General features: G+C 52.8%; 6 protein-coding genes across 6 annotated transcripts; 3 read left to right on the top strand and 3 right to left on the bottom strand.

Annotated features, from left to right (window-relative positions):
* Positions 1–536: 536 nt before the first annotated feature.
* C7974DRAFT_309073 (uncharacterized protein) lies at positions 537–1973 on the bottom strand (the record flags this gene model as incomplete). The annotated part of the gene is made up of 1 exon (XM_046138204.1): positions 537–1973. One exon carries the CDS (start codon positions 1971–1973, stop codon positions 537–539), a length of 1437 nt encoding a protein of 478 aa, XP_045998541.1.
* Positions 1974–3079: 1106 nt separating this feature from the next.
* On the bottom strand, positions 3080–5576 carry C7974DRAFT_471836 (glycosyltransferase like family 2-domain-containing protein; the record flags this gene model as incomplete). The annotated part of the gene is made up of 7 exons (XM_046146519.1): positions 3080–3139; positions 3311–3327; positions 3397–3888; positions 3936–4272; positions 4340–4428; positions 4481–5179; positions 5234–5576. The coding sequence occupies 7 exons, from the start codon at positions 5574–5576 to the stop codon at positions 3080–3082; spliced, it is 2037 nt and encodes a 678-aa protein (XP_045998540.1).
* A 1833-nt stretch (positions 5577–7409) lies between these two features.
* On the top strand, positions 7410–8896 carry C7974DRAFT_358425 (uncharacterized protein; the record flags this gene model as incomplete). Its single annotated transcript, XM_046139635.1, has 3 exons — positions 7410–8121; positions 8491–8644; positions 8691–8896. Exons 1-3 carry the CDS (start codon positions 7453–7455, stop codon positions 8894–8896), a joined length of 1029 nt encoding a protein of 342 aa, XP_045998539.1. The 5' UTR covers positions 7410–7452.
* Positions 8897–13582: 4686 nt separating this feature from the next.
* Positions 13583–15237, bottom strand: C7974DRAFT_393457 (chalcone-flavanone isomerase-domain-containing protein). Its single transcript, XM_046141770.1, has one exon. The coding sequence runs from the start codon at positions 15206–15208 to the stop codon at positions 13886–13888; it is 1323 nt and encodes a 440-aa protein (XP_045998538.1). The 5' UTR covers positions 15209–15237; the 3' UTR covers positions 13583–13885.
* An 80-nt stretch (positions 15238–15317) lies between these two features.
* On the top strand, positions 15318–16566 carry C7974DRAFT_393455 (MAGE family-domain-containing protein). Its single transcript, XM_046141769.1, has 5 exons — positions 15318–15345; positions 15389–15554; positions 15624–15752; positions 15797–16386; positions 16438–16566. The coding sequence occupies exons 2-4, from the start codon at positions 15431–15433 to the stop codon at positions 16306–16308; spliced, it is 765 nt and encodes a 254-aa protein (XP_045998537.1). The 5' UTR covers positions 15318–15345; positions 15389–15430; the 3' UTR covers positions 16309–16386; positions 16438–16566.
* A 67-nt stretch (positions 16567–16633) lies between these two features.
* On the top strand, positions 16634–18796 carry C7974DRAFT_358418 (uncharacterized protein; the record flags this gene model as incomplete). The annotated part of the gene is made up of 1 exon (XM_046139634.1): positions 16634–18796. The coding sequence occupies exon 1, from the start codon at positions 16880–16882 to the stop codon at positions 18794–18796; it is 1917 nt and encodes a 638-aa protein (XP_045998536.1). The 5' UTR covers positions 16634–16879.
* Positions 18797–21205: the final 2409 nt, after the last annotated feature.

Here is a 21205-nt window from a genome sequence, read left to right as displayed (position 1 = left end):
CATGCGTGGTTTCTTGTTCCCTTTTGGACGGGAAGTAGAACCACAGTGAACAACGTGACATCATGTGAGCGAAAAAGAGGAGCGCAGCACAGCGCTCCAGCCATGATCCGTTTTCATAGTCGCGTGAGCAGGAGGGCGACATCCATCATCTGAATTGTGTTTTAGGTATCAAAGTGTTAAGCAAATGGTATACAAATCCCAGTTGACAAAAGCGCGGCGCGCGACAGCAGCAGACATTTATTGTTGTGATAATCGTTTTCTTGGTGGTGTGGACTTGGGTGGACAGTACAATAAACCTTGACGGTGATATAGGTCAAGGCTTGCAACGCAGACATTTGCTTCTCCTTTGTTCTTTTTGGTACGAAGAGGATATGATGGATAGTAGAAGACGTCCTGAGAGTAATATAGGAGCAATACGGGAGCAGCGCGGCACAGAACCACGAACATGCACCGGACGCATGTTTGATTATGCTCGTATTAAGGAGAGATTCAGTAGATAGCATATTTGCTTTAGTGTATGTATACGTGCTGTCTTTCTATAGTAAGGAATTTTTCTTTAGGTTTTTTCTGTAATTATACGGCGCACCCTGACACATATTGTGGTCTTGAACTAAATCTCTTGCTTCGACATCTAACCACCCTGCTGCTAAATCTGTGATCCCAAAACCGAGCCAGATCTCGTCGTCTAGGAATCCATGGCTCCTGTTTGAGATGACATTTGTATGGTTAAAGAAATACACCATACTTCCAGTCCATATAAAACTTTCGTCGGTTTCTCCTAGGTAATAAAGTTTTTTGCTTACACTTAGCATCCTATAAGGTGGTGCGGCAGCGTAAACAACTATGCGTCGGTCATAGGAGATATGGGGATGGACCGAGTAGTGCTCGTAGCGGCGATGTACCATAGCCAGCATTACCGTGTTGTCCTCATGGGGCTCGCACTTTCCACGGTTGCAAAGCGTCAGGAAAAGCATTGGCGTCGATTGGTGTACGAGTTTGTCTGCCATCATGACATCGTGTAAACACGTCTTCTCGATGCTATGCCAAGTCGAAGATCCAACCCAAGGGGGATACGGCTCTTCTACTGCTGAAATGGAACTCGCACCTACATCCTCGACTATCTCGTTGTCCATTGTCCACCGAAACACTCGGCCGGGTTCTACAACGAAAAAGTGCTCGTTATCGTTCTTGTCGAAAGGCGACTGAAAAGGTGCCCAGTTTTTGTCGCGCTGATAACGTGAGTCGTTTTCATACCCTGGTGGGACCATACGACGTATTCTTGTCGGGGTCTTCAATTGAATTGCTGGCATGAGACGAGCGTGGCCGCCAAGTATTCTTGTGAGCTCAGGCACAGCAACGCGTGCATCGAGTAGGAACATGCCCTGACAGAGAATTTCGTGTTTAGATTGTAAGGTGAATATAAGCAGTGGTGCACCACTCCGTGTCCAGAATAGTTTCATGTCCTCAGGTCCAATATGTTGGTCTAAGATGGGTTCGTTCTTACAATGATGGTCAGGCCCAGCATATTGGTCACCTAACCGCTTGGACCATTTGCACGCGGTGAGCATAGGCCGCTGAAGTGCATTGTACGTCATGTTGGCGAACACGGCAACTTGGCGTGAAAGCCGATATTTCCGGCCATTGATTTCTGTCTCGACGAGAGGAAACCTTGCTATGACTAGGAACTCATGCTCACTTCCACTTGGTAGTTCCAGAATTGTTGGATTCAGGATATTGAATTCTGACTTCCCAACATCTATTGAGTTATAGAAGCCTTTTGGGTTCCGAATACTTGAGAGGAGCCGCATGTCATGTTTCTTTTGGCTAATGGTATCATCTGCGAGATGGACATAGTCTCGTCCTGCGGCGAGGGGGAGCCCTGGTGCGTCCGCAAGGTCACCGATGACGTTGACGTTGGATCGAGTAGCAAGAAGACTGAGACCGAAGAAGGCACTGATTGCTCCTGCAACCATCAAGCGACTCTTGCGGAAACCCATAGTATTTGCGAGTATGATTTGTAGGTATGAGCAATCGTTGACCAACAAACAATCCTATGCCGTGAGCGTGCTTTCGTCGAAGAAGATCCTGACAATGATGTAGAAGAGTACGATTCGCCGAGGGGGGTAATCGATCAATCAGTCCAAGTTATCGCCAAATGTTGCAAGATGGATGTATCACGAAAACAGGGAATTTTGACTGGTATAAATCTTGTCGACATAAGATGATTAATCAACTTGACCGGCGCGAGCGCGATAGATTGTGGAAAGGTAAAAGTTGGATTTGAGATTCGGATACTAATTGATACCTGAGTGGAGGCCCGAGTGCATGAGATCATGATGTACTGTCAGCATCGCTTAATTCAACAAACATAAGTTGTCTAGCTAGGGTGATTAACTGCCGGAGCCGCTTCCCAGACACTTTGTAAGATTACGATATTCACTTTCTTGCCCGACGTGTAAATAAGTCCTGATAACAGATGAATCGCTCCCAGAACCGATGCCAAGAGGATAGGCCTGACTTCCGTATCCTCCGCAGCCGTCTTGGTGGCCGAGGATATACCGTCTTTGTGGCCGAGGAGATACCGTCTTCGTGGATTTGGACCGATAAAGGGACTGGTTCCATGGATTCGCGGTTTGATGCGGTGGAAATATCATAGCCTTCGTCATGGTACATGGGCTATCACTACCTATCCAAATCAAAGACAGAGACTTCTCCAGGATTGTTTCCTGGTGCAGCGTTGGAAGATCCGCCGAAATCATTTGACTGCTCTGTCATTCGCTAACTAATCAAAATGATACACAGTCGTGACTCAGTACCGCAGACTTACTCGTTGATGATGTGAACTCGGCCTAATAGGGAGGAATGAGCGGGCGCTGCGAGCCTAGCTATGGGATGGCTAAGAACAGTCCATATCAAAACGACATGTCTACTTTTGCTAGGGCGTCTTATTTTATAGCCAATCAAAGAACATTGCAGCATGTTATTGAGACAGTAATATAGAGTAGATTTAACATAGAATAGGTTGCTACCTACTTGCCATAATTGGATGAGAGCTGATGGATATACCTGCCTCTTAGGCCTAGTTCACATCATCAACGAGAAAGTCTGCGGTAGTATCGTAATGGACGACCAAGTTTGACTGCATGTGTTTTCAAGACAAGGTTGATTCGTACGCAAAATCACACACTAAACAAGCCAACATAGTTATCTGGTTCTAATCGCCATCGTCTAAAGACTGCTCACTGTTTCCCTTGTTTGACACCCTTTCTGTGAACATTCACTTCTGTCAGCATAGAAATTACCACCGTACCTGCTTGAACCCAGAATCTATGGCTATGGTAGCTACCTAAAATGACCATGAAAATAAAATCATTGCCCAGACTCCGCATAGCGTACTGACTAGTTCTATTCCAAGTCCTCTGATCGGAGATTTCGGAAGTTTGGAGTGATCTTTAGGGCGAGCAACACCTGCCGCATCGCCTTTGAGAAGGTTCTCGCGTTCAGGCATATCCGGTGGGAAAATGGCATAGTAAAGAGGTCTTGAAAAGGCCACAGCATAGGTCGGCCACATAGACGAGGCCCAGAGCACTCGTGGCAGAAGATAAAAGAAGCAAGCCCTTATATCATAGCCATACGATTCGATAGCAGCCCTGAAGTTCATGAGCACCCCAATAGCCAGGGAAAAAGCAATTGCCACAGGAATAATGCCACCGTCAGTGATTAAAATTGACTTTAAACGCGCTCTCAGAGGAGCTCTGAAGGGACGATGTCTCTCATAAAGTTCGTCGGATAAGCTCCCAGTCGACGGGAATTTTGCGGAGAAGGCACTAGATCGTCCACCCAACGATTTCGGGATTATGAATGTTTTCCAGTGGTCTATCGCAAAGTCTGTGAAATTTTTAGTTTTACTGTAGTCGTCGTTTGTGACAACTTACACGTGTTCAGAAAATAGAGGGACATGGCCTCCCCGCAGCTCGCTGCGTATCCATTGACAGTTGCCATTAGACATTGACGCACAAAATTAATGGCATGAGCCGCCGAGCTAATCTTCAATAGAGACATCAGTTGTTCTTCGTGAGTGTACACAACGATAGGCCAGCCAGCAATTAGCATTACTGCTGTTTTGACGACCTCTAGCACCCTTAATGTGGCAGTTATGTTCTGGTAAAGGTACCAGAAACCATATGCTCTTTGCCAGCTGTTTAGATGGCGTGCGCGCTCCCCGAAGAGACAGAGCCGCATTATCAAGCCTGCTTGTACGCCGCCGGTACTCTGTCGTGTATAGTTAGAAACATTCCGATACTGTCTACATTAAAACCACGATGGGATGGTTGCTTACCCAGCGTGTGCGCTGACGGATGTGCGCGTGGTATGTTTCTGGGACTAGACCCCACTGCAGCTCTTCCTGGACGTATGCAGACCGCCATCCTATAAACTGTCAGACAATTTGTGCGTTTGCAGACCACAAATTACGGCTTACCCTTGCCAAGTAGAAGGTGACTGCACAGGAGATCCTCTGTGAGGGATTGTGAAGGAAAGCCTCCTATTTCAGCAATTGCAGTCAGTCGCATGACCCAGCCAGACCCTGTACAGCATGCGATACCCGCCGCATCCTTCAGAATTTCCTCATATCTGTTGAAGACAAACAAAGACTGGGAGAGCGGATCGTTCGTAGGAACATTGTAAAAGCAGGGAGGTGGGCAAGTAAATGCCATCCCTGGATCGAGTAGCAAGTGTGGCAATTGTACCCTAAGCCATTTCCTTTCGGGTATCATATCAACGTCCAATCCTGCAAGAAAGGGGGCTTGTCCACCTGGGAGTTTAGCAGTAAAGTTGAGTACATGATTAAGGTTTCCAGCTTTGTGGCTGTTCGACGGAGTTTTTTGACGTGCCGTATAGAAAAGATGGGTACCAGGATATTGTTCTTGCAGATGTTGGACTCCTTGTTGAACGTTTTTCTGAGCGCCGTCATCCGAGACAATGATGCGCATTCGATCACTCGGCCAGTCTGTATTCAAAGCCGCCCGAACTGTGTCCAGTATTACAGTCAGATCTTCGTTGCAGCATACTATCGCAATGTCCACTGAAGGGACGTCTAGGCCGTACAGCCACAGCCGAGACCTCCAAGAACCTTTCGCTATTACTGATGCATCCAGAAGCTTCTTACAGTACTCGGGTACTAATATAGTCAACACAAAACGTAGTCGTTAACAGTAACAAGCAGGATAAATACCATTTGTGATCATTTCGAGGACTACATAGCCACGTCGAGCTACGAAAGCTGTATTTGAAAAAGATCCACTCGACGCCAACAGCAAGCGATATTGGATCCACCAATAGTAGATGTTTAGGAGGATTGGCAGTAAGGTTGTGATAGGAATGAACCTGAGAAATCTTTTTTCTCTATTAGTCAGTGTGAAGAGGTCTTTCTCATACCCGTCGACGGTGACAATCTTGTAGTGCGAAGCATGCTCTTCACTACATTTCACGAATTTGGCTCCGAAATCTTCAACTTCTCGAACCTCGAGATCTGCCGTTGGAATCAACCCAGGGTTACGAGTATCTGGCTTTGCCATTGTTGGAATTGTGAATGTGAAAGTGAAGTGGTCAGAAGCGTGAAACTTTTTTACTGCATCAATTTAAATAATGTTTTGATTGATTTTAAATGTCCAGTATTACTTGCAGAGCTCTCGAAACTTCTAAGGCAAAGAAACATCATCCACAACGTGCTATCATCAGTGTTTGAGGAAATTCACCGACCGATCTAGCCGAAATCCCTTCGCTGACTGGGCGACAATTGAGCCAGTATACGAGATGCACTAACGGAAAATCATGCTCAGAGGACTCACCGATCATCACCATTTACAGCTTACCAAGCAAAGCACGGTACCCACATACAGCTCGAATGGAGAAAATCAGCTCCTAGGAGCTGATTCTGAACAACCTTGCCTTGTCCCTTCGTACGCTCTCGCCATCTTCAAGTTCACATAGAAATGAGTCTCTGGAGTCACACACAACGGATTACACAATGCTTTCTTACACGGAGCAGTCTGCTGGACCGTGCCAGATCTGTGCTGCTTGCAATTTCTATTCGCCAAGACAGATCTGGATGGCTGGAAATCATGGGGAAGGCGATCTCCCAGCCACCTTATATTGCGTCCTGATTGAGTTGTAGGTGCCTAGAAGGGTCATCTGTGCGTCTCTGCAGGCCTGTGTCATTGCTCGGTCTATCGGTCGTTTTGTTCCTGTTCATGACTCGTTCCAGATGGGAAAACAGTAGGTATGAACGGGATCAAATATGGACTGTCGCTGCTGCACTTTGAACAACACATCTATATCTACCTACCGGTTTGATTTATCTACTTCTTCCTTAAGATGCGTTCCAGCCTTAGTACTGTTGGTCTTGTAGCATTGCTCTCTATAGCATATGTAGCGCCTTCTGCTCTAGTATCTAAAAGAGATGGCAGTCCAGAATATAGACGCTTAGTAGCAAGGCAGCGACAGTACACATGCGTTGATGTAGACGTCAGTCTGCAGGCACAATGCCTCGAAGACTTGATTGAGCTGGAACAAAAGAAGGCTTATGGGTGTAACATTGCAGGCAAGTACCTTAAGTTTTCGATTTGCGCTGCAACGTAATACTAACAAATATCTAGGATGTATTGGTACTTTTGCTAGTATTACTGTACCGTGTGCTATTGCTATCAGCACAGAATTCTCAGGCACATCGAACCCGCCATTTGTCTTGAATAATGCTAATTCCTACAGTAGATGTTGCGGCTGACATTGCATGCCTCAGCGCAGTCCCTTCTTTTGAGGGAGCATGTATCTCTTGCGGATGAGTAAGACTTGGCTCTCACGGCCTGATCTGGACCTAACAGGAGTAGCCTCATTGATTGTACTTGATAGATCAATGTCGGCGAATAGCTAGAAGGTCCGAAAGGCTTCGTCTAATTAGATTCCCCTATGATTAACATGCTAGAAAAGACTTGGCAACAGCCCAAAGACACTGCTTAAGCTAATAGGGATTACTAATGATCTCATAGCTACAAAGGGGCGCCTGAACAGGCTAGGATACACTGTAGTCTCGCAGTGGTATCTCTACAATTTTCAATGGCTAATACCTATGTTTAACAATTTCTACTGCTTTAGTATTGATCCTAGTTACTCTTTACCACATGTTCTGCACATGTATGATATTATAGTACCGGAAGAACCTGTTCCTTTCGGCCCCAGCTAGCAGGGATCAAAAGGGGGTTCTGCCCTGCTTAGAGCCGGAAGGAATCAGTTTCCACGGTATATAGGCAAGCACTAATAGCCTACGTCATGATGGAGAAAGGGCCAAGCGTGTCTATTTATTAGCCTTGATGTCTAGAGTCTTTTTTTCTAGTAACGAAGTGCTTCTACTGCTTGGATCTAGAACCTCCTTATCATCGATTACTTTTCAAGATAATGTTCTGCATTCGCAATTGTTCTGAGGCTAACCCTATTCTGAAAGATGCTTCTCACACCTTAATCAAGCTGTCACAAAGTGAGAGGAGCGATACGGCCCCTAGTATGTCATTAAGTCTACTCGACGAAGCACTTTATATATATGCCTCCGTTCCTTTTCAAGGCACACATGTTCTCACTATCGTTATATGTGTTGTCCCTTTCAGTACGCCGCATCATCGTGGCCAGATATTTCATCACGTTGAGGCGACGTATGCTCAATGTTGCAAAGACTTGGACGAAAAGGATTTCTTTCCAATCATTGCCAACATTGCGCAAGGAATATACAACAACTGCGTTAGTCACCACGTTTGGAACTTTAGGACCAATGATGCATGGTCAGTTGCTCTAATCTCTTCCAATGGTCGTCTAACTCTTATAACATCATGCAGGCAACAGCTACCGATTCCCAAGAAAGTCGTGCAAAAGTGTAGAACCTGCTCAGAAAGAGCAGCCCTAATATTTGGCTACGTTGTTGGCTTCCCAGAAGCTAGACCTAACAAAGAAGTTTTTTTCAGTCCTGTCCACCCCCAGAACAGCTCAGAAATGTGCTTTGAGCAACACATCTCCATGGAAAAGTCACTAGAGCAGGCATTGGAACGTTCCGCTAGCCACCTCGAATACCCGCATGTAAACAAACTGCGTAAACAAAGCAGATCAGAATTGCCAATCTTAAGTCTTGTCCAAAAGTTCATCAGAGGCTTCCAAGACACAAACAACCTTAACGCTGCCGATGGAATACAGAGTCGCATCGTTCCTGAAATAGACACTGCAGAAGGCGAGTCTTTTGAGCACAGCACACTAGCCTTCCAGTGGTGCAAATTCACCTTCCTCCAGTCAAAAGAGCAATTGAAACATGCAACATTCACACGCTTCGTTTCTCTGTGCTTTTTCCTCATCTGGGAAGCGCTCGCATGCGAGTCTGGAAAGGCTGGTGCTCGAGTGGTATGTACATTGAAGGCATCACACAGGCATTCAAGTTTCTAAGGCGAGGACTAGATCAATGCCAAAATGAAGGAGGCGGGGTTTGAAGGGACATCAAGAAGTCTTAAAACTCTCCGCGAAGAAACAGTCTTCATCAATCAGCTTGTTGCAACAGTCGAAACAGAGTATGGAGCAGGGGTAGCCTCATTAGTCTTGTACTTCGTCTTTGGTAAGTGCTTCGGATAAGGCAATTTCCAAACATTGAATTGGTGCAGACTCTTCAAATTATCATCTCATCCGCCTGATGAATCGATACAGTACTGCCAGAAAGAGGTATGCGATTCGGAGAATCTGTCAGGACCTGAATGTCGCTGAGCTGGGCGAGATCACCCTCCCTATACTGCGAATCCACACGATCATAAGAGAGCATATGCTAAGCCTGCAGTATGTTCATGAGAATAACACTGCGAAGCCTTGTTAATCATTGACAGTGACCACGAGGTTAGCCAAGCTATCAGGTTCTTAGACGTTCACTCAAGTACAGTGGCTCTAGAATAGTACCAGGTATTCAAAACATGGCAATTAGCATCCTCACGAGTTTTACCTCGGAAGTCTCCACTTGCACACTACAGAATACTCAAGAAAAACTTGCGGTTCAAGTCTGGATACATCTCTTACCGGAACCAGTACAGCACTGCAGCTATTTGTTAACAATTAGTTCTTTTAAGCAGGCGCACGATTTCAGTATGTAGTATAAGAAAGAAGGAAGATGAAGAAACAACGCCATGCATTTTTATACACCGTCGCAGCGTAGCAAGGGCACACTATGTTGAATCCCTTGGCAATCTTGGAGAAAAGTAGAGAATTGGTTGGAATAGTGCCACAGCTATGCACTTCTTCTGTGGCGTACTTTTGGCAGAAGCAGATTTGCGTGGATATCCATGGTAAGAATCTTCGAAGGCTTATCAAGAGGAAGCGGGGGCAAGTCCAAGGGGCAGAGAAAATCAGGGCGGCACAGACATGTAGTGGGTTTGTTTCTGTTTAAATAGGAGTAGAATTGCAGTGGGCAAGAGGAGACATGCCGTGAGCAGGTAGGAGCAGTGACACACAGCAGGAGACATGTGATACCATCTCTTGCGTTTCAGCAGGCGCGGGGCGTTCAGTTTCTGGTATAAGAAAGAAGAAGAGAGGAAGTAACAGAGTTCATATTAAGTGGCAGCGCGGCACAGGCGCACCATGTTGAAACCACGTCCATACTTCGAGAGTAGGCAAAAGCAGAAGCGTGGCGCAGCCATGCATTCCGATTGTACTCCATTTTAGTAAAAGCAGAGTTGCGGCAGATACAAGAGCCCTGGAAGACTTTCTGAGAGAGAGAGGGAGCAGATTTAAGTAATAGAGGAGCGGTATGGCAAAGTGCCGCAGACATAAAGTGCCTTTCCTGACTCTTTTCGTTTCGAGAGTAGTACAGTAGATAAGAGCGGAGACATTTCAAGACTAGTAGCAAAGCAGCGCAGCGCAGCGCCATAGACATATCATCGTCATACAACTTTTTTGGTAGGTGTTCGATATGTAGTCGGTAGTAGAAGTCATACCAAGAGTATGTAGGAGCAGCGCAGCACAGAACCCGAGACATTTAAAATCCCTCGGGTTGCTTTAGTAGGCATAGCGCTGCGGTGGATAAGAGAAGACGTGCTGAGAGTGGGCAGAACTAGCGCAGAGCAAAGCCACAGACCTTCCGTGGGGTTTTCGGTATTTCGGGGGAGCGTGATTGTAGTGGTTAGGAGAAGCCACTTTATACGCAATAAAGCAGCAGCACAGAGACCCAGGCATGTGGCGATCTTGTGTTTCTTTTAGCTAGGGGAGGATTTCGGTGGGTGGTAGAAGTCATGCCGAGAGCGGGAAGGAGCAGGGCAGGGCAGAGCCGCAGACATACGGCGATTTTGTGGTTTTTTTTAGCAGAGGCATGATTGCGATCGATAGGAGAAGATATTTCAATAGCAGTAGAGGAGCAAGGCAGCGCAGAACCACAGACATTTTGGTGTCGCATGCGTATTTCAGGAGGAGTGCAATCGTGGTATACGCGGTGGACAACAGACGACACTCTGATGGTAAGCAGAACAGCGCAGAACCGCAGACATATTCTGTGTCTGGGGTTAATTCAAGAGTCGGTAGGAGCAGCGCAGAGCTGCAGACATACGTTGCTTCTATGATTGCTTTCGCGGCGGCGGAATCAAAGTGGATAGTGAATGAGTGGAGATAGTTCAAGAGTGCCAGAAGAGCAACCACAGACATGCTGATGTTCTTTTCTTTGTTCTGGTAGGGAGCGCACTGCGGTAGATGGGAGAAGAGATCTCGTAGGTAAGGAAGGAGCAGCGCGCACACAGCCGCAGACATGGACTGGATCCATGTTTTCTTTGGTGGGACGGGATCGCGGCGGGCATTAGAAGACTTTCAAGCTCAACCAGAAATAGAAGTAGGCAGCGCAGCACAGCACCGCATCGCAGACATGGAACCATTCCCAACATCTTTCGATACGGCGAGCACAGTGGTAGATAGTAGTAGATAGCAGAAGGCATTTCCAGGAAGAAACTCAAGTAGCGTGGTGCAGCCGCAGACATGGGTCTCCTTCTGTTGTTGTTTAACACAAGCACAATAGTAGAAGATGTTCCAAGATCGAGGGATAGATACAAGCACCTCGCACAACGGCGCACATATGCATCGAAAGTCGTACACATTTCGGTGCGAGGATGATTGTACTGGATAAGAAAAGATCATCAAGGGAGAAATGGAAGGCCAGTACAGCGCCGCAGGCATGTTACTTTTGTGAATTCTTTTGGTCAAAGGAGCAAAACAGTGGCTAGGGGAGGACACTTGGAGAGTGGCAGAAGAGCAGCGCAGTACAAACCCACACACATGCGTGATCACCTCGTGTTCTTCAGCAGAAGAAGAACTGCCGGGACCAGGTAGGAGCAGGGCAGAGCGGCAGACATGTGTTGATCTCGCGTTCTTTTCGGTAGGGGTATAATATCAGCAGATGGAAGAAGATATAACAGGAAGAAACAGAACAGCCCAGAGCCGCAGACATAAGATACAGTTGTATTTTCTTTAATAGGTCGAGCACAGTAGTGCATGGTAGAAGATATTTCAAGGGCGATAGAAGAGCAGCGCAAAGCTGCAGAGTCGCAAACATACGTTGTTACTTTACGTCTTTCGGCACGAGTATATGACAACAGCACTCGACAGAAGCTACTGTAAGCAGCGCGGCACAGCGCCACACACATACAGCCGTCTTTACGGCATTTCGGCAGAAGAAGAACCGCAGTGCACAGTAAAAAACATTCCAGGGAAGAATCAGGAGCAGCGCGGCACGGCACAGAGCCCCAGACACGCAATCGACCTCTTGCGCGTTTTCAGTACAGAGTTGGTTGTAGTGGATGGTAGGATTCGAATGGGTGTCGAGTGAGGAAGGAGCAGCGCGCACAGCCGCAGACATCCAATGTGGGTCTGTCTTTTTTGAGTGCGAGAATGATGGTAGTGGAGGTAGAAGAGGTCTCGCAAGGGAGGAAGGAGCAGCGCACACAGCCGCAGACATTTGACGTCGGTGAGGATTTTTGAGTAGGAAAATGACGGTGGTGGAAGTAGAATAAATCCCGCAAGTCGCAAGTAAGGAAGGAGCAGCGCAGCACAGCGCCACAGACATTAGTTTGCCACCACATGTATTTCAGTAGAGTCAACATGCGAGTAGGTTGTAGCAGATATTCCGACGTCAAGGAAGAAACAGGGGCAGAGTTCAACAGCAGTAGACAAGCAGCCCGCACAGCACCGCAGACATCGGTGAATATGGTTTCTGTTTCAGAAGTGTGATTTCAACAGCAACGAAAGAGCAGCACCGCACAGCGCCGCAGACATTCTTTGCCTTCCGCTTAGTTTTAGGGGAAGAAGAACTGTACAAGACTTTGCCCGGTTGATCCTCGCAGCGCCGCAGACATCAGAGGGTCCCTTCCCATTTTGAGTGATGGCAGAACAGGTGACGCAAGTAAGGAAGGAGCAGCGCGGCACACAGCGCCGCAGACATGGAAAGGCGCCCTCTCGTTTTTGGTGACGGCAGAACAGATTCCGATTTCGAGAGTAGCGGGAGCAGGAGTAGCGCAGGCCCGCACACATAGACGGGTCTTCGTTGAATTTCAGGAGGGGGTGCACAGTGGTAGATGAGAAAAGACATGTCGAGCGTGAAAGAGCAGGGCAGCGCAGGGCCACAGACATGATTGGTCTGAGTATCGTATTTCAGTGACAGCAGAATAGCTTCCGATTTCGAGAATGGCCCAAGAGCAGCGCACAGCACCGCAGACATGCGTGGCAATCCCGTGGATTTCAGTAGGGGGTGCACAGTGGTAGATGAGAGAAGATACTTCAACAGTCGTGGAGAAGCAGCGCAGCGCAGCGCAGCGCCGCAGACATGACGGATCTGAGTGTGGTATTTCAGTGATGGCAGATCAAATTCCGATTTCGAGAGTGCGCAGGAGAAGGCCAGCGCAGAACGGCAGACATTTGTTAGCCATTGCATGCATTCCAGGAGACATGTGACCGTACAGTCGATATCTCGAGAGCGGGAAGGAGCAGCACAGCACAGCGCAGAGCCGCAGACATTCTAAGGCCTCGTCTAGTATTTCAGTGGTAGCAGAACAGCTCACAATTTCGAGAGTAGCAGAAAAGCAGCACAGAGCCAAGACATTTGTGGCACGCAGCTGTATTTCAGTAGGGCGAGTACAGTGGTGGATGAGAGAAGGCACTTCAGCAGTAGTGGAGAAGTAGGGCAGCGCAGCGCAGCGCCGCAAACATTCTCAGACAGCATCACAGATTCCAATTCCGAGAGTAGCAGAAGCCTAGCGCAAAACCGCAGACATCCAACAACGGTTTCGTCATCTCGGGAGGCCTCAAGTTGCAGTCAACAGTCGAGCAAATCCCGAGCGCAGACAGGAGTCAGCACAGCACCGCACCGCACCACACAGCGCCGCAGCCATAGAATTCTCGCATGTCTTTTTCCGCCGCCGCAGCCATGTGTTGCTCAGAAGCATTTCGGTGCGTGGTTGGCAGTAGATGGTTGAACAAAGTAGGAGACAGAGTAGGAGACAGTTGAACAGAGTAGTACACAGGTGAACAGATTTCGAGCGACGCAGGAAGCCGCAGACATGCGCCTTTTGATTTGATGCTTTCTAGTGATTATGAGGTGATGACTGCGGAGGGAAGGGGAATGGCATTGGGAGGTGGCAGAAGGGCGTCACACGGCGCCGCAGACATGGTTCTCTCGTAGTCTTGTTTTCGGTGGACGGCGGAGTGTGATGGATGGTTGGAAAGCGGGAGAGGGAGAGAAGAAAACGATGCGATTTTATACACGCTCCCATCCAGGACATGCACCTCACTCACCCATGTGAGCCTTTTACACACCCACGAGACCTTTTGACCCCGGTACCTAAACAACCATCCCCTCCACACTCCCCACCGGCCTCCCCGCAACCCCCAAACACCCCTCCGCCACACTCTTCCTCGCGTCCTCAGAACTCACAGCCTCGCCGCCAAGATACATCTGCCACACCAACCGACTAACGCGAGGATCCCGCACCGTGCCCAGCGACACGAGCTCGCCCATCGCACCTTCCCCTCCCTTAGCAGCCGCCGTAGGTTGAAACCATGCGCCCAGCTCCCCCCTCCCGTCGCGGGTAAGCAGGATAACGCTCCCCTTGGCGGCTTTCCCGCGCCCGGTGAACAGCGCCTTGAAGTCCTTCATCGCAGCGCCGAACGCGTCGTCCGCGAACTCACTCTCCTGGACCGGTTTCGGCAGGGAAATCGTCTTCTTCTCGACCGCCTGCTGCTGCAGGAGGAGTTGCTGCCGCCGCCTGACTTCGTCCGTGCGCCCCGCGACACCCCGCATCCAGCCGTCCTGCAGGTGCTTGAAATCCGTGTTCCGCGTGGGCACGACGCGGAACGCCATATGTACGTTTGGGTCCGCGAGGAGGGCGTCCCACAGCGCGATGCTGGTGGTTGGGTCGAGCAGCGCGGAGCGCAAGGCGTCTTTTTCGCTGGGGATGAGGGCTGAGGCGCGCGGGTTGACGGCGTGGATGAGCGCGGTTTGCAGCGCGGGGAGCGACGCGGTCGAGATGTACAGGCCCAGGATGTAGACTTGCACGCGCAGGAAGGAGACGCGGCGCGGGCCCAGGCCGAGGAGCGTGTATTCCTGGTCTGTGACGGTGCCGTCGGGGGCGGTCGTGGGGACGCGGATCGTGCGCGGGAAGTACGGGATGTGGGTGCTGGCGACGGGGACGAGTTCGACGGCGTCGGCGTCGGTGGCCTGCGGGTTCGTCGCGTCGGCGGGCGCCGCAATCACCTTGTCGCCGGCCGCGACCACGACCCGCTTGCCCTGGAACTGCTCGGCGGCGGCGCGCGGGGCGTCGGTCTTGGTCGGCGGGCCGAGCACCATGTCGACGATGCCGCGGCTGGCGGTGGGGTCGGGCGGCGTGTCTTTGGGCTCTTCCGGCAGGTCCCACAACCGCACCAGGAAGATCGGGGCGATCATGGACAGCGCGGCGCCCAGGGCGAGCCAGTTGCGGCGTTTCTTGAGGCGCGCGATTTCAATCAGGTTCGCGCGGTGCGTCGACACCGAGTCGAGCTCGGGGCGCAGGCCGCGGCGGTGCGTGTGGCGCAGGATGGCGTGGATGTCGCCACGGGGGACGTTCGAGGCATGGCGGCGTGCGGGGGCGTGCAGGCACTGGAAGAGCGGGCGGCGCGTCGACAGCATGGTGGTGGTGCAGCATTGTGGGGCGGAGGTGAGGCGGAGTCGGTGATGTCGTGCCAAGGCCGGGCGCGTTCGCGAGCGCGTCTCAGCCCTACGACGTCCACGACACGATGCCGCCCCGGATCAGCAGACGGACAGTGGTGAGTGCGCTGGACAATTTATGGATTTCGCTCACACATCTAGGCGGAGGCCCCGCGGCCGGCCACGCCCGACGACGACGAGGACATGGAGGAGTCGCAGCACGGCGGCGGCGGCAGCGTCGACCAGCTCTCCAAGAGCCTCGTGCGCTACGCGCTGTCGTGCGAGGCAGCCCGCAAGCCCATCAAGCGGCAGGACGTCAACGAGAAGGGTACGCATTGCAGTCACGACTATATCCACTACAGTCACGCACGTTCAATCACAACCGCTGACCCCGCAGTGCTCGGGTCGCACGCGCGGCTGTTCAAGACGGTGTTCGACCAGGCCAACAGCGAGCTGATGGACGTCTTCGGCATGGCCATGGCCGAGCTGCCCCGCGGCGAGAGGGTGACGGCCCGCCAGAAGCGCGGTACGTCTCTACATACTGCCCCCCAGACCACGCTGACCGTCCAGCGGCCGCCGACTCAAGCAAGACCAGCAACATGTGGGTGCTGCAGACGGTCGTCCCCGCGCAGTACCGCCTCCCCGACGCGCTGGGCCCCGCGCCGCCCGCCTCCCGCGACGACGCCAGCGCCTACGTCGGGCTGTACACGATGGTGATCGCGCTCGTGGTGATCGCAGGCGGGCGGCTGCCCGAGGCGAAGCTGGACCGGGCGCTGCGGCGCATGAACGCGGACCAGACGACGCCGCTGGCGACGACGGAGAAGACGCTGGCGCTGATGGCCAAGGACGGGTACGTGGTGCGGGTGCGCGAGGCGGTGGGCGGCGAGGAGACGGTCGACTACGTGGTGGGCCCGCGCGGGCGGGTCGAGGTCGGGCGCGAGGGGTTTGCGGCGCTGGTCGAGACCATCTACGGCGCCGACGCGGACGCGGACGAGCTGCAGGCCAAGATCCGCCGCACGCTGGACGTGGCGGGTGCGACGAGCGGCGTGGCGCGGAAGCGAGGGCGGGAGGGCGAGGAGTGATACCCATACTGTAAGCGACGGCTTGATACGAATCTGCAAGCGACCATGCTTGATACCGATACTCAATGAGCGACTATGCTTGATACCATAAGCGACTCTCATGTACTTTAGATGAGCGAGGAATCTTACTATACTCAACTACCATGTCTTGCGACGGATACATGCACGTGAGAGCCAGACAGTGCACCCCGGCTCCAGTGGCACGGTGACAGCGACACGGCGACAGCGACACGGCGATGAGCGCAGGCTGTATCCCAGCTGCAATCACGCTGCAATCACAGCTGCACCCACAGCTGCATCCTGCTGCACGCTACTCCCACCTGCACCAGGCCCAAGGCGGCGCTGACGGAGGCGGGCAGTCGAGCCGCCCGCTGCACCTGGCCCGCCCGCGTCTCCGCGCCAATGCAGCAGACCAGCGCCAACGCGGCGTGCATTTTCTCTCCAGCCCGTCTGTCGTCACTTGGCTGCGTCTCGCCATGCACCCGCAGCCCCGACTCTGACAACGAGCCCGCGCCTGCGCACGCCCACGCCCTCGCCCGCGCATACGCCCACGCCCTCGCCTCTCCACACCATGAGCAGCATCAACGCCCTCCTCAACCACGGCGCGCCCGAGCGCCGCCCCAGCCTCGACCCGCTCCAGCCGCCGCGCGACGCCGCCGACGCCCTCACCACGCTGGCCACCCTCGGCAGCGGCCAGCAGTACGCCGCGCCCGAGTCGACCGTGTCTGCGTCGACCGCCACACCAGCGTCGACCCACGCCGCGTCGCCGCCCGCCCGCCGCCCCAGCGTCGCCCACGCGCCCGTCGAGCCCGCGCCCACAGACCCGCCCGCCGCCCGCTCGCCCTCGCTCGCCCACTACCACCACGCCCAGCACTCGCCCGAGGAGCGCCGCCGCCGCCAGTCGCTGCTGACCGACCCGGCGCCCGTGCTGGCCCCGATGCTGGAGCCTGCAGACCGCGTCAAGCACGAGGATCCTACAGACCGCGTCAAGCACGAGGATCCTACAGACCGCGTCAAGCACAAGCCGCACATGGAGGACCAGGACGCGTCGGCCGTCAAGGATGAGCACACTGTCACGGACGAGCACACACGCGAGGCCTCGCCCGCCAGCCATCCCGCCCAGCCCTCGCCTGCCAGCCTCAATGACTCCAACACCCTCGACGCCGACACCCTCAAGGCCATCGAGGCCGCCAAGGCCGACCTGGGCCTGCGCGCAAAGCGCCCCGCCAGCGTCGCCGACAGCGTCTCGCCCAAGCCGTCCAAGAAGCGCCCCGCGCCGTCGGCCGTCAAGAAAAAAGGCACCGCCAAGACCAAGCCGTCCAAGAAGCGCCGCATCGACGACGAGCGCTCCGTCACGCCCACGCGCAGGAAAAAAGGCTCGCAGGCCGGCACGCCCCTCCCGTCGTCGCCCGCGCCCGACGACGACGACCACGACGACGACGACTCGTCCGAGGACCACAACCTGTACTGCATCTGCAAGAAGCCCGACAACCACAAGTGGATGATCGGCTGCGACGGCGGCTGCGACGACTGGTTCCACGGCGACTGCGTCAGCATGAAGCAGGCCGACGAGCACCTCGTCGACAAGTTCATCTGCCCGCTGTGCGAGGCCGCCGGCAAGGGCCACACCACCTGGAAGCCCATGTGCCGCCGCGACGCCTGCCGCCGGCCGGCCCGCCCCGCCGACACCAGCAAGTACTGCTCCGACGACTGCGGCGTGCTGTTCATGCAGGAGCAGCTGCAGCGCACCGCCGGCGCCAAGCCCAAGAAGAAGAAGCCCGCCCACGACGACGACGAGCCCACGCCCCTCGGCGGCGTCCTGCGCGCCAAGGACCTTAAGGCGCTGGTCTCTGCGTCCCCCAACATCGCCGCCTTCCGCGCGCTGGGGTCCGGCGTCCTCTCCCCGCCCCCCACCGCGTCCCCCACCCGCCCCGACTTCCCCCCCGACGCCCTGACCCCCGCCGAGACCCTGCGCCTGACCGCCCTGCATAATGAAAAGAGCCAGCTCAACGACCGCCTGCAGCTGCTCAAGGACCGCGAGCGCTTCGTCTCGCAGGCCAAGGAGCGCGCCGCCCGCGCCGCCGAGCGCGAGAAAGTCAAACCCAAGGACTTTTGCGGGTATGATGCCCGGCTCGCGTGGTCCGACGCTGAGTTCCTCGCCTGGCGGGATAGCGCTGCGGGGTGTGCCGCTTTTACCTCTTCCTCTACACCTGATCCCACAGCGATGCAAGATCCCGCAGCGCAAGACGAGGAGGACATCCCCCTCTGCATGAAAAAACGCTGCGCGAAGCACCCCGCGTGGCAGAAACTCAATCTGCAAGACGCGCGGTTCGAGGAGCTGGAGGTTGTCGAGGCCATCCGCGAGTGCGAGAAGGAAGAGCGCAGTGTCAGGGAGCGCGCAAGGCGGAGGGGCGTTAAGGAGGGGATGGCGCGGGAGATTACGGGGGGGGAGGGGCGGAGGGGGGAGGGGTGGGTCGAGGTTGTTTGAGGGGTGTGTTGGGATTGCGATTGCCATCTGGATCTGGGTATTGGATCGGGTACTGGAACATCGTCGTCGCCGAGCATCATGCGACACATGGCTGTCACGCAGCGTTCACTGCGTGCACATGTCTCCGCCGCGATTGGCACAAAAGCTACTGGGAGGAAGCGAGAGCAAGGCGGAAAGGAAACGAGGAGTTTGCAGCAAGGCAACCCGGGAAAGCAGGCTCTGCCACAGCGGAGGAGAAAAGCGTCAACCATTCATATCAGGTCTCTACTCTATACCTACTATTACTATTACTATTTATTCACCTTCATCAGGTCTTTCTTGACGTTGCTTCCTGTGCGGCTTAGAACTTGCTCGCTTGCTTGGTTGTTAGTATTGCTATGGTGTGCTGTGCTTTGGAATTCGAAAAACACGCTGGCTATCCATGGGCTGGTGTCGTGTCCGAAAAGGCGCGCTGCATGTGCATGTCTCCGTCTTCGGGATCCCGCTTTTGAAGGGGTATATATTCCGCTCGTCCTGGCTCTTTCCTTTCTTCCCTTTATGCACCTTCTCTTTCTGCAGCTTCTCTTTCTGCGCAAATCTTCTGCACACCTCCTCCGCACCTCCTCTGCTTCTGCAATACTTCCTTCTGCAACACTTCTGGTGACACTTCCTGAAAGGTGTGCTGTTCGAACGTATGTGCTGTCCTGCTCTGCTCTGCTCTGCTCCGCTCTGCTTGTTCAAAGACAAGACAGAAAACCCGAAAGGAAAGTGACAATGGCACATACAGATCATGTATTGACCCGAATCCTCTTTCTGCTCATGATCAATGGACGATGAGCTCTGACTCGTTCTTCTGTGTCTTTGGTTTCGCTGTCGGCATATCCTTCGAAATATGAGCGGAAATTGGCCGAGGAAGGTAGGATGGTCTGGTCTGTCCTGCTCCGCTCTTTCCCACTCTGCTACGCACCAACCCCCCAAAAGAGGTGTATGCCCTCTCCACTGCACTCCCCCACCTTTCCCTTACCTTCCTAAACTAAAAACTCTAAGGTCGATAACATCTGCGCCTTCCGAAAGAGAACGGAGACTGTGTTGGGCTCGGGTCTTCGCTGCGCTGTTCTGCTTCGTGTTGTGATACAAGAGCGCCTTGAAAAATGGCGGTGAGAGAGGTCATGTCTGGACTTGTTTTTCGGTGTCTTCGCGCCCGCTGGCTTGGATGCTTGCTTCTTCTCTCTGCGTATCCTCTGCGTCTTTTGGAAGATGGGCGAGAAGTAGCCGAGGAGGGCAGGATTGTGTGTCCTGCGCTGCTGTGCGCTGCTCTGCTCTCTCCTATTCTGCTGCCACAAGCCTCCAAAAAGGGGAAGAGCGAACGAAAAACGTCGAAAAACGACGGGAAAGCCGGCGGAAACGTCGAACGAAAAAGCGGTCGTTAAGACGTCGTATGTCTTGCGGCGACGCTGCTTCTTATATACGCTGCTTACCCTCGCTTCCTCGCGGTTTGCATCCTTCTCCTCCTTGACTCTAGGTTTCTTATATCTCTCTCCGTCGTCTAAAATCATATTGAAAAAAGGCGCATGTCCTGCGTTGCTCTTCCCTGCGCTGCTCTGCGCTGCGCTGCTCTGTTCTGCCCTGCTGGTTCAGTCCTGAAATAAAAGACACCTCGGAGCATGACGATAGATTGGTTAAAGAGGGACATATCTTATGCCTCCTCCTCCTCTTCTGCTTCTCACGCATCATCTCTGCTATGGCTGTTGTCTATCACCCTCTATTTTTGAAAATACCGTTAGCGGTCCCCATATGTCCTGCTCTGCTCTGCTCTACTCTATTCATCTCGTTCGATCAGTCCTGAAATACAAAACACCTCGGAGCATGACGAAAGATACGATCAAGGGCTTCATGTCTTGTGCCTTCTCCTCCTCTTTTTCCACTCTACGCAGCATCTCTGCTGCGGCTTTTATACATCTCTCTCTGTCGTCCAAAATACTACCAGAAACATGGTATGCTCTACTCTGCTTATTCTGCTCTGCTCATTTGGTCCCGAACTCTAAGAACTTTCCGCAACATAACGAAACCCACGACAATCTTGATCATGCCTTGTGCCTTCTCCTCCTCTTCTTCTTCTCTACGCATCATATCTGCTGTAGCTTTCGTGCATCTCGCTCTGTCGTCGAAAGTTCTGACGCAAGTGGGCATGTTCTGCTCTGCTTATTCTGCTCTGCTTGTTCAGTCCTGAAATGAAAGACTTCACAGAACATGCCCAAAGACCTGACGAAAGGATAAATGTCCCGCGCCTCCTCCTCCTATTCTTCTGCACTCTACTCACCCTCTCTTCGCCGTGGGCGGTATTCGATTTCTTCTCCTCTGCATCTCTTCCACATCGCCCTTTAAACTTCCCAAAACGCACCATTAGACAGCTGATGTTCTGTCCTGCCC

This window comes from Boeremia exigua, assembly GCF_020726555.1.
Source record: "Boeremia exigua strain MPI-SDFR-AT-0100 chromosome Unknown C7974scaffold_5, whole genome shotgun sequence".
NCBI lineage: Eukaryota > Fungi > Ascomycota > Dothideomycetes > Pleosporales > Didymellaceae > Boeremia > Boeremia exigua.
Note: the sequence above shows the minus strand (reverse complement) of the source record. Positions and strands in the feature narration are given on the sequence as shown.

Coding starts and splice junctions, on each gene's coding strand:
- C7974DRAFT_393457 (XM_046141770.1), bottom strand. CDS start 15,208: ATGCTGTCGACGCGCCGCCCGCTCTTCCAGTGCCTGCACGCCCCCGCA.
- C7974DRAFT_393455 (XM_046141769.1), top strand. CDS start 15,431: ATGGAGGAGTCGCAGCACGGCGGCGGCGGCAGCGTCGACCAGCTCTCC. Junction 15,555..15,623: donor GCAGGACGTCAACGAGAAGG/GTACGCATTGCA, acceptor CTGACCCCGCAG/TGCTCGGGTCGCACGCGCGG. Junction 15,753..15,796: donor GACGGCCCGCCAGAAGCGCG/GTACGTCTCTAC, acceptor CTGACCGTCCAG/CGGCCGCCGACTCAAGCAAG.